This window comes from Phoca vitulina, unplaced genomic scaffold, assembly GCF_004348235.1.
Source record: "Phoca vitulina isolate PV1807 unplaced genomic scaffold, GSC_HSeal_1.0 scaffold95, whole genome shotgun sequence".
Lineage (NCBI taxonomy): Eukaryota > Metazoa > Chordata > Mammalia > Carnivora > Phocidae > Phoca > Phoca vitulina.
Genome location: NW_022589798.1, coordinates 932574 through 944360, shown reverse-complemented (window position 1 = coordinate 944360; position 11787 = coordinate 932574). Strand labels below are relative to the sequence as shown.

Sequence of the window (11787 nt, the reverse complement as noted above, 5' to 3'; positions counted from 1 at the left end):
TCATTCTAAGTATGAAAAAAAAAGTTTGCATTTAAGATACTCAGGAGATGTAGTACTGTTTAAAATGGGGAAAAAAAAAACACCTGAGAACCATCTGAATTATGTTCAAAAATCATGGAATAATTAAGATACAGCATATCCACTTGATGGGTTATCCTGCAGTCATAACATGCTTATGAAAATTATATAACTTAGAAATATTCTTATATTGTGAGCAAATATTCACAAACCATATATAATTTAGTATCTTTTTTTCTTGTATTAAGTGAAAAGGCAAGAAACTAAATTATATACGAATTGTAATCCATATACGTAATAAAAATAAATGCAAAATAAAGAACTAACACTGGGGGCGCCTGGGGGGCTCAGCCCTTAAGCGTCTGCCTTTGGCTCAGGTCATGATCCCAGGGTCCTGGAATCGAGCCCCCCAACCGGCTCCCTGCTCAGCGGGAAGCCTGCTTCTCCCTCTCCCTCTGCCGCTCCCCATGCTTGTGTTCCCTCTCTCATTGTGTCTCTGTCAAATGACTAAATTAAAAAAATCTTAAAAAAAAAAAAACTAACACTGAGTGTTACTCCGTCAGGCAATTGTTCTAAATACTTTACATATATTTAATTTCTTTATTTTCCTAATAATCTATAAGGCAGGTACTATTATAATACTCGTTATAATACTGAAAAAACGCTGGGAGATAACACACCCAAATATTGACAACAGCTGTCTCTGAGTGATCGAGAAGACAGCAATCACGTTCCTTGCATTTTTCTGCATTTTTACAAGTTTTTCGTAATGATGAGAAAACTGCACTCTAAAAGGGTAAATTAATGAATTAAACTGTGTTCTTATAATATATCTGAACAGGAAAAAGGTTTTTAATTGACCACAGGACCCCTTTATTTCAACCAGGGAACTCCAACCCGTGCTCTGCTCGCCAGTTCTCTCCTATACAGAAGAGAAAAATAAGAGCAAGCTCCATTAGGGTGAAATAGGTTGAAAATCGGCTGTTTTTATGAATGCAGAGAAACTGGCCAAGGCTAGTGTTGGGTTTTCAGTTTCAATGTCACACTTGCTCAGACCCCAAGATAATCTCGGATAATCACTCTGCCCTACCCAGAATCAAGAATTTAGGAAACAAACTGAGGGTTGCTGGAGTGGTGGGGGGTGGGAGGGATGGGGTAGCTGGACGATAGACATTGGGGAGGGTATGTGCTATGGTGAGCGCTGCGAATTGTGTGGGACTGTTGAATCACAGACCTTTACCTCTGAAACAAATAATACATTATACGTTTAAAAAAAGAAGAAGAAGATAGCAGGAAGGGAAAAATGAAGGCGGGGGGAATCGGAGGGGGAGACGAACCATGAGAGACTATGGACTCTGGGAAACAAACTGAGGGTTCTAGAGGGGAGGGGGGTGGGGGGATGGGTTAGCCTGGTGATGGGTATTGGGGAGGGCCCGCATTGAATGGAGCACTGGGTGTGGTGCGCAATTAATCATGGAACACTACATCGGAAAACTAATGATGTAATGCATGGTGATTAACATAACATAATAAAATTAAATTTAAAAAAAAAGAATTTAGGCACTAGAATCTCACATGCCCTCACAAACAAACGAGTCAGTGGTGAGATGAGGGAAGAGGGGGGATGGAGGTAGTGGAGTAGTCAGGGCCCAGGTATTGGGCAAGAAGAGTCCGCAGCTGGAGCCGGAGGGTTCGATTCTTTTTATACAGCGCTAGGAACTGCCCTTGATACACCCTTTGGCGCGGTAGAAAGAAGGGGTAAAGATGCTAATAAAGCTAGTAATGAATGTGAAATTGACCATATGCCACCTATTTATCGAAACGGAAATCTAAAAACTAGGGACAATAACATCCTACAGTAAGGACCATTTAGCAACTCAAGGATTTCATCTTAGGGCGCCGTGCGAGCCCACTAGCTCAATGGGTTCAACCCTTAACACGCACTTCTAAAGACCACAAATCCCAGCCTGACGGCGATCCGTGCGCATGCGGCCTGACGACCTACGCCTACATTTCCCAGCGGGCCGAGCGGCTACGCTGACGCACGCGTGCGCCCTTGCGTTTCTCCCCCTAACTCAAGTTTGACCTACAGCCACCCGGAGAAGATGGCCGTCCCAGCAGTGTCCGGGCTGTCCCGGCAGGTGAGAGAACGGAGGTCCTGAAAACTAGCGAGAGGATCCCTCCTAGGGTGAAACGTACCAGGTCGCTAAGGGCCACCGGGTGAGGCCACAGCTGGGGAAGCGTGGCCGCCGTTCAGCGTTGTGGGGCCCCGCGAGTCGGGGCGACACAAAGCGGCTCAGGCGGCCGTGCCTCCCCTCTGTGGACGCCCGCGGGGCAGGGGGCGCAGGGTGACACCCTTGGGTGGTGCCTGACCTCGTCCCCCGAGCACAGCCTCGGGAAGCAGGTAGCTTGAAGAGCCCGGAGGGGGCGGGCAGGGCGGGCTTCCCTGGACCACGAAGAAAGGACACGGCCCACCCCCAAGTCACTTAACTTTTGTCGTTGTGGTCAAACCTGTCAGGGGTCACCAATAATGCTAAGGATTATTTGTAAAGCCCATTTCACATAAAGAAAATGAGATGGAAAGGTTTAAATGACTCGTCCTTGGCAGCTCAGCAGTAAGGGGTAGGTAGAGCTGAGATTCGAACCCACACAGTCACACAGAAGATGGATTTGGAAGGAAAATTCGTGCTCTTTATACTACATATCAACACTATGCTTTGCATGTCATGACACCTTGCAACTTAGGTAAGTTTTCTCTAAGTAATAAAGTCTTTCAATCCCCACAACCAGTTGGTATAGTACACAACAGAACTGAAATTATTTAAAGGTGACCTGTGCCCTTTCAGGTTTTTTAAACAGTGGGTTCCAGCTCTGTTCCTTGGTAGACAAGATGCCGTTTCTCAGAGCCAGGGCCTGTGCTCACATCAGAGTGCTGCAACACTCTGGGTTAATCTTTATTTTCCTATAGCATTTGGAGTCTAAGAAAATACATCTCTTGCACATCATGATTGGAATCTTCCCACTTTTTATTAAAATCCTTGCTCACGGGTGGTAATATAAATGCCAAAAGTCTTGCGTTGGTTTTTTTTTGAAACCTGTATTTCAGCCAGATTTGTGTTTTCTCTCTTACACTGGTGTGCTAGCCTCACCCTGTTCCTAGTAAACGAAGGAGTTGGTGGGAAAGCAAATTTCCCAGGCAACTAGGGATGATTCTCAGTGGGGAAATTTACTCCTAGGTAATAAAGAGCATCATGTAACCTGTGTGATGATAACTCAGAAACTAATAATTTAAAATGTTTTATTATTGTTTTAAAGGTGCGATGCTTTAGTATGACTGTCGTCAGGCCGTTTTCCAAGCTCGTGCGGGTATGTCAGCTTTTGTAATTAATTCTAAAATAGATGAAAGTGTGTGAGTCAAACAGCAATACAGTTAGGGCATAGACTTTTGTATAAGTACTACCTAAACCTTTCTGCATGATTTGTGGTTTCCAAAATGTGATGTGTGCATGGGGGTAGAGAATGGGATAAGTTGAATGCCTGGTGTGCGACAGGCCCCTGCATAACCTTTGTGAGAATTTCTTAAAACGCCATTACAGTGATGGAAAGTAGCTGGTCTTCCCGTTTACAAAAAAGGAAACAGACTCTGGGAAAACCTGCCCAAGGTTACTCAGCTTGATCCTAGAGCTGGACTGGAATTAAATCTTTCTCATTCAAAGCCTAAGCTTTCCCACTTCGACCATATAGCACCGTCAAGCTTATGTAGTCATATGTTGATGATAATGTGTACAAAAAAATCTACAGTCTTTTGTGAAAAATAATTCAAGCATCAGACACTCAGTAAGTTGCTAAAGAGCTCTATTAAACTGAACATTGAGGAGGAGGCACCATAGGGGAAATTTATGATGTTACTATGAAGTATATAAATATATACTTGTATATGTTTCATAAATACCTGTTTTTTTGGCTCTAAGGTGCAACACTGCCTTCTGTCAGTGTTTAATCTCCAGTACTTGGAACTGATTAGTTACGGAGTTCAAAGGAAGCATAAGCGCATCTCAGAATTAACGTAACTGATTTATATAGTTAGAGCTGAAAGGGACACCCTGTTTCCTCAGCATCTCGTTTTAAGATGAGAAATTGATAGCCTAAAGATGGAGTGACCTGGCCAAGGAAACAGCCCTGACTTGTTTGAGAATTGCCATTCAGAATTGCTCTTTATGACATATTTAAACTGTTTTGTGCTATAAATGATGTCATTTTTTAAATATAAATATTTAATCCTCCTATTGGCAGTATGATCTTGTCTTAAGTGATTTTCCTTTTCTCTTCCTCCCCTACCCCATCCTTTCTTTAAAGCCACCTGTTCAGGTATATGGTATCGAAGGTCGCTATGCTACTGCTCTTTATTCTGCTGCATCTAAACAGAATAAACTGGAACAAGTAGAGAAAGAATTGTTGAGAGTAGCAGTAAGTAGCTTTTCTGTTCATTACTTACTAATTTCCTTCATATGTTTTTTGCTTTAGTTATTTGGCCATGTATCCCTAATGAGGTATATTATATCCTAAGAGAAAATGGACTACAAAAAACAAAGGAGAGAAAGAAAGAAAAAAAGACCTGTTTTCTGTAATCATGTTGATAGTGATAGTAGTGGGTATCATTATTCTGAACCTATTGTGTAATAGGTACAGATGGATACATATCAGGATATTAATATTAGGAACCAAGACTTGGGGCTAAGAGAAGAAATAGAAGTCACCTTTGAAAATCTGTTTGTTTTCAGGTATTTCCAAAATAGTCTTTAGAATGTATTCTAACTTGCTTTACTAGGAATTTATGAAGCCTTTTCTCCGTTTCAATTTTTAGTTTATTCCCAAGATGTGAGGGGAAAATGACCAAGCAGAGCACACTGAGCAGCAAAATTAGGAAAGCTGTATGGGCTCCATAATGATATTGGAGAACTGACAAAGATCATGAAGCTTACAGGGGAAAGTTTATTTTTACGTTTTTCAACATAAAAAGAGAAAATTAATTGAATTAACAGAAGCCTACTGTGTAACTTAAAGAGGAGAATCTCTGCTGTAATTTTAACTCCGTTTTGTTGCTTCCCCTTCTCTTTTTGCTTTGTGGCTGCCACCTCCAACAGTAAGTTCTGGATTAAAGAAGGAGAGGCTAGTATATATCTCCAGAAAGAGTTTTGCTTTTTTTGGTTTTATGTTTTAAGATGTTCTTGTATTTTTAATCCACTTATTTCTAAAGATTTTTTTTAATCTTATTATTTGGAAGAAAAAACCCTCACAGGCTAGTCACATAGGATAATACGTATTTTGTTCATTTTTCATTTTAAGCTTTTTATCGAACTTTTGTCCTAGCAGGCAGTAATGTTGGCTCTCTATTCCTCTCTTTGTCCAGTTATCTCTACAGATAATGCTTGCGGTCTTAGTTGGTGTGATTATGACCCACACAGAGCCAACGGCCTTACTGTTGGAGACGCTTGGGAGAAGGGTAGCAAGGGAAGGCAGGATCACACATGGGGAATTTGGGAGGTGATAATTACTGCCCGCCAGTTGTCATTTATGCCCATTGTAAACCTGAACAGTGGTGTTCACGGTGGAGAGCGAGGCCTGGGTTGTGGTCATTAGAATGGGATTTGACTAAAACCTGGAAATCAATTAAGACACAGAACATAGAAAGGAGGCAGTTACCTTAAGACGCTATAAAGCGTTAGTGTTCTGGTGCCGAGAGGGGCGTGTGACGCTATACAGATGCCACGAGCTGCGGCAGGAAAAGATGAGAAACATGAAGAACGGCATTCCCCTAACACCCGAATGCTTTTCATTTGTGTAAGTCCGCAGTTTTTAGGGGGAAATACTGTTTCTATGGAGTCACTCAAATTGAAGTGTTAGCCTGATAAGCAGCTTGGATTAGAGACAGAATTCTGGCCAGGAGCCGGGGACAAGGGGCTACCGGAGCTGTTTAACCGAAAGGTATCCAGATGGAAACAGCCGTTGGATCGTTGAACTCTGGCCTGATACTAAGGGGAGCAAGGTGCCGGAAGCTACCCTGGGTCACTGAAAACAGACATTTATGAATTAATAAAATGGAGACGCGTGGTGTCTCTCCTGGTAGCTGCACTCACACTGTTTGTCCACTCTCCCTCCCAGACTGACGGAGGCTGCTCTGGAAACACCAGAGGTCTCTCTCGGGGCTCTGTAAGAGGCAGGACAGCGTCAGGATCAGTCTGAGACAGGCCACTGGAAAGGGCATGACAGGGACGCCTCCTTTGCTGTCAGAGCACCTTTTTAGGTCCGCACGTGAGCATTGGCATCACTGGCCTCCTCGTAGTATGTGAAAATCTAGAGTATTACCCATATTAAATGCATTAACATATGCAGTTCATTGAATCTTTTGGCTGTTTAATTTTTTCTAATCTCTCTTAAAAAGCAAATATAAATTTAAGAACTTTATAAAGTGTTTTTAAATTCTTTCAAGAAATACCATTATATCCTGTGTAAAATCAAGGTACGGTGTATTCTCAAAGGCAATGAAAATTACTTGATTGTAAATTTCTCTTCATGTGTGCTTGAGTGCTGATTTAATTAATGGAATACATGATTCATAAAGTATGTTGTGGCAGTTAGGATCATTTATGCTTTAAAGAGTTTAAGAAATTATTTTTTGGTACTTTTAGCAAATCTTGAAGGAACCCAAAATGGCTGCTTCCATTATGGATCCCTATATAAAGCGTTCCGTGAAAATGAAAAACCTAAATGACGTGAGCACAAAAGAGAGGTTCTCTCCTATCACATCCAACCTGATCAGTAAGTATTAGATGTTTTCCACTGAAGTCCCTGAAAATCTTGTGACTGAAAATGTGGTCCATGGACCAGGAGCATCAGCATCCCCTGCCTTTTGGCAGTGAAGCATCTCAGGACTTAGCCAGCCTGCTAAATCAGAATCTGCATCTTAACTAACTCCCCAAGTGAATTGTTTGTGCGTTAAAGTTTGAGGAGCACTGTCTGAAGGATGTTAAGATGTAAGAAAGCAATTGCAGTCAGTACTTTCAGTCTATGGAGAAGACCAGTGGGATTCACACCAAGAAAATGGTTTGTAGCCAGTGGTTGTACCTCGGTCCTTGAAGACATTTGCATTGTTTGGTGCATTTGGCTTGCTTTTGAAGTCTCTTGGTCAACCAGAATACGAGCTCCAAAGAAAATGTGTTCATGTCGTCATCTTTGAATATAGATGTATGTTAATTTGAGGTTAGATTCCAACCAGAAATAGGAGAATCAGATTGCAGGCTGCGATGAAGATTGCTGCTGCAGACCTGTGAGACCTCCCCCCACGCCCACCTTACTAATTTAGATGTGAATCAGTGCTGGTTCTTTCAAATGCTGAATATACTTTTTAAATAACAAGTTGCGTCGTCTTTATTCACATTCTTGAAGGATGTTGAATATGGCATTTTAAGGCCACAAATCTAAGTTTGCTTTTGAGGTGAATATAATACCTCATGAATAACGTGTTTTGAGTTTCATATTACTAAGACACTTTACCTTTCCCAGATTTGCTTGCTGAGAATGGTCGCTTGAACAATACCCCTGGAGTCATTTCTGCCTTTTCGACCATGATGAGCGTCCACCGTGGAGAAGTACCGTGCACAGTGACCACTGCATCTGTAAGTGACACCCTGTTGCCGCTAGATTTGCTTTGACATGCCATGCATCACATTTTGCATAACGAAAAGAAAAAAACAGGCTGAAATCCAGGAGTTGGTAAAGGTGACTTGTTGCTTAGGAGGTTCGCTTCAGGTCTTAAACAGTTGCACTCTGGAAGGGCCAGTGTGTATCTTCTTAGTGCCTCCCTAACCAGTGACTACTCAGAAGGACCAAACTAGGTTAGAATATGTTAGGAAGTAGTGGTTATTTTCCTTTTACAGCTTTCAGTTATTTTGTAAATACCTTAGTAAGTAGGCTTCTGGAACTAGAGTGTCTCATCTTCTGTGGTGGTGAATGGGAGGGTGGGGCACATAGGCCCTTTGATCTTGTTGGCGTTGCTGGGAGTGGGCTATAATAATGGACACCATTTTTTGAAACCTACTGTGTGCTAGGTACTTTATAATTTATTATTTTAATATCAGGGTTCTAGGTGAGGTAGAATTATCCTTGTTTTATAGATGAGGAAACCCAAGGAAATTAAGTTGCTTGCCCAAGGTGACAAAACATGGAATCAGGATTTGAACATAGGCCTGTCTTTCAGAAGTGCATGTTCCTTAAGCAACACTTATGTCCCCAGAATTAATTTTGTTGATGTCTTAAATACATGTTTCCTTCCTACTGCAGTTGAGTCAGTGCAGGAAAACAGCCTGTGGGGCTTAATTATCAGTAGAGGATGGTAGATTGGCTTGGAAAATACCGCAGTACCTGACCTCGTCTAGATTAATATTTCTGGTGTTTAATAGATATTCTGACTCTCCGAAAAAGCACAATTTCAAAGAGACAGTTTAGCACATAGTAACATTTGCACACTTGTAGCTCAGTAGTTGGTGCCACCGAAGCACATAACTGGCCGAGAATCATTGCCGCTCAGGCCTTCGTCCGAGCCCACTGGGACCGCAGCAGCTCCCCCGACAGGGGAGCCCGGACAAGGCTTCACCCGGCACATGGTCACACCGTCCCCGTGCCTAAGCCCTGGTACAGGTCACTCAGATTACAAGGACATGATTTTTTTTAAAGGGTGCATATTTGGGGCGCCTGGGTGGCTCAGTCATTAAGCGTCTATCTTCAGCTCAGGTCATGATCCCAGGGTCCTGGGATCGAGCCCCACATCGGGCTGTCTGCTCAGCAGGAAGCCTGCTTCTCCCTCTGCCACTCCCCCTGTTTGTGTTCCCTCTCTCGCTGTCTCTCTCTCTGTCAAATAAATAAATAAAATTAAAAAAAAAAAAGTTCAAAAAAAGAAGGGTGCATATTTTTGTAAAAGTTTTTTAGAACCAGCTGTTGCTAATGCTTTTGATGTTGAAACTCCTTGGGTAAATAAGTTTCCACTGTTTAAAAACAAAACAAAAAAAAATTACTCCTTGATTAATGACTTAGGGCATAGACTATGGAAATAGACTGATGGCGAATATTGGAACAAGTGGGACCTTAGGTGAGTTTCTTAACCACTCCAAACATCCTTTCTCTCATACAGAAAATGAGAGTAAGAACTGCTAGCTGCCCAGAGTCATTTAGATTCCAGGAGATGGTGGGTGTAAAATGCCCGGCACCTAGTATGCATCTCAGTGGAAGGTGTGCACATACTTCCAATTTCTCTAACCTTGGAGGCTCGGCAAATAATGTTTTGATTAAACACTGATAGACTTGGGACTCCTGGATGGCTCAGTTAAGCATCCGACTCTTGATTTCGGCTCAGGTCATGGTCTCAGCCTTATACAAGCCCCTGCTTCGGGCTCCACGCTCAGTGGGGAGGCTGCTTGTCCCTCTTCCTCTGCTCCTCCCCCCCCCCACATGCACTCTCTCAAGTAAATAAATAAAATCTTAAAAAACAAAACACTGATAGATTTTTACAGCACCACCCCCCACAAGAGACATTGTTAGATCTTTGCAAAGACAACACTTTTCTGCTAGCTTTTGGACTCCTGGATGGGGGCCCCCTCGGATTTGTGACAGGTGAGAGGCCTCTCCTTCAGCCAGACTCATCCTCACCTCACCAGGAGTAAGAGCGGGGGGCGGGAGGAGCGAACGCAAGCCGGACGCTCGCTCTGTCAGAGTAGAGTCCCGAGCTGGCCCCGCCGGGCGCTCCGAGAGGTGGGGCGCGCCTCCAGAGTTCTGCTAACTCTGGGTCTTAAAGGTTCTAGGACCAGGTTCAGCTGCAGCTTTCCATCCAGGGAACCCGTACCTCGTGCCAGGCCCTCAGGGCTGCGCAGAGAAGAGGCCTGTGTCCGCGGGCATCGTTCGCTTCAGGGTCTTCCCCCTTCCCTGCATCTAGCTGCACTGCTGGCACCAGGCAGCAGGGACAGGGAGGGGGTGGTGCTGCCGGGCGTCGGCGCTGGGTTGGCGTGGGCCGGGGCCCTGGCCGCCTCCCAAGGGCCCCCCAGCGGCTCCACGCAGGCTTAACCGGCTGGTCTTGCCGGTGTGTGCCAGGGAGATTCTCTTCTTTTTCTTTTACTGTGGAAAATTTCTGTTGTGCTTTGTCTAAATTTAAAGGATGGTTTTGTCCCCTTTTAGCCTTTAGATGAAGCCACTCTTACTGAATTAAAAACAGTCCTGAAGAGCTTCCTAAGTAAAGGCCAAGTCTTGAAATTGGAAGTTAAGGTAGGTTTTTAATTATGTCTCGTATGTCTCCTCAGCTTGTCTGACACTATCGAATGGCTATAGGAAGTGAAAAATTAAATCTGATGATATACCCGATTGCTTATAGTAGGAATTTTACATTTTTGACTTAAATGATTACAGATTCCATTCACAATTTGACTTCTGCTTTTCTCTAGACGTAATTGTAACACCTTAATTTGTGCAGCATGTAGACTTTTCAAAGCACTTTTCATCTTTCCATTTGATCAAGAAATGTCAGTGCTTTTTCACATTTCCAACCTGTTTTCTTTTCTAGACTGACCCGTCAATCATGGGTGGAATGATTGTCCGTATTGGAGAGAGATACGCTGATATGTCTGCAAAAACCAAGATTCAGAAGCTCAGCAGGGCCATGCGGGAAGTTTTCTGAAAGTGTTGATTTTGTCAGTGAAAATTCCTAAACTTGGAGCAACAATAAAATGCTTCCTGAACAGAACATACTGTTTACCATCTTTTTTGAAGTGGAAATACAGGGAGCCTTATTTTTATATCTTTTTTTCAGAATCCCCCTAGTTGAAAGGTTAAAAGGCCCATTGTTTAGAGATTTTAGTTTGTGTAGATTATTCTTAGGAATTTATGAAATCTTGTGTCATTAGGAAAAACAGTTAAGGGGTGCCTGGGTGGCTCCGTTAGTTAAGCGTCTGCCTTCGGCTCAGGCTGTGATCTCAGGGTCCTGGGATCAAGCCCCACATTGGGCTCCTGGCTCGGTGGGGAGTCTGTTTCTCCCTCTTCTTCTGCCTCTCACCCCTGCTTGTGCTCTGTCTCTCTCTCTCAAATGAATAAATAAAATCTTAACAAAAAAAAAGAAAAAACGGTTAACATTTTTTGAGGCCTTTTATGCCAGGCACTGTTAGGTTCTTAAGTTATCTTACCTCATGTCCTTGGCCTCTGAGCCCAGAGCCTGGGGAGGGGCTGACCCTGCAGGTAGAGTTAAGACACCAGCAAACCAGGCCAGTTACTGTCCTGGAGTTTCCACTGTCCGTGCCCATGTCCAGTCAAAGATATCGGAAGCGGTCCTCTGAGCCCCCAGATTCTGTGCGGGTCAGGACACGGGCACCATGCTCTCCTTCATGCTGCTTACTGGCTTCTGCCGAGCATGGACCAACACCTGTTGCTGTGTCCTCAGGTCCTGCGTCTGTCCAGCGGATTGGGTCTGTGTTAGGTACTTGAGACAGGGCCAGCTTGTGCTCATCTGATGATTCTAACAAGTACTTAAGTCCTATGTATCTTGTTTGGACCCCAAAGTGATTTATCTGTAAGACAGTAGTCTATTAAATGTAAGGCATTAATGCTTTCTATAAAGGCTTTCAGATTCTGGCCAAAAAGATGTCTTCATTCTAGAATCTACTAGAAGTATGCCGTTAATCTGCTAACAGGCATTCCTTCCCTCAATCGCACTGGGGGCAGAGGGCCAGATGA

The 11787-nt window shown here is 43.4% G+C and overlaps 1 protein-coding gene across 2 annotated transcripts; it reads left to right on the top strand.

Annotated features, from left to right (window-relative positions):
- The first annotated feature begins 2060 nt into the window (after window positions 1–2060).
- Window positions 2061–10804, top strand: ATP5PO (ATP synthase peripheral stalk subunit OSCP). 2 transcript variants are annotated; one of them, XM_032396956.1, is made up of 8 exons: window positions 2095–2159; window positions 2627–2763; window positions 3334–3384; window positions 4375–4485; window positions 6708–6837; window positions 7582–7694; window positions 10243–10329; window positions 10625–10804. In XM_032396956.1, exons 3-8 carry the CDS (start codon window positions 3349–3351, stop codon window positions 10736–10738), a joined length of 591 nt encoding a protein of 196 aa, XP_032252847.1. In that variant the 5' UTR covers window positions 2095–2159; window positions 2627–2763; window positions 3334–3348; the 3' UTR covers window positions 10739–10804. The 2 variants fall into 2 exon arrangements, with proteins under 2 accessions (XP_032252846.1, XP_032252847.1); XM_032396955.1 differs by lacking the exon at window positions 2627–2763 and having other exon boundaries at window positions 2061–2159.
- Window positions 10805–11787: the final 983 nt, after the last annotated feature.

What these genes read in the sequence shown, in the direction of transcription:
- ATP5PO (XM_032396955.1), top strand. Translation starts at nt 2,124, where the DNA reads ATGGCCGTCCCAGCAGTGTCCGGGCTGTCCCGGCAG. An exon ending in AAGAATTGTTGAGAGTAGCA is followed by an intron (nt 4,486 to 6,707) that starts GTAAGTAGCTTT and finishes TGGTACTTTTAG; the next exon opens with CAAATCTTGAAGGAACCCAA. An exon ending in TCTTGAAATTGGAAGTTAAG is followed by an intron (nt 10,330 to 10,624) that starts GTAGGTTTTTAA and finishes TTTCTTTTCTAG; the next exon opens with ACTGACCCGTCAATCATGGG.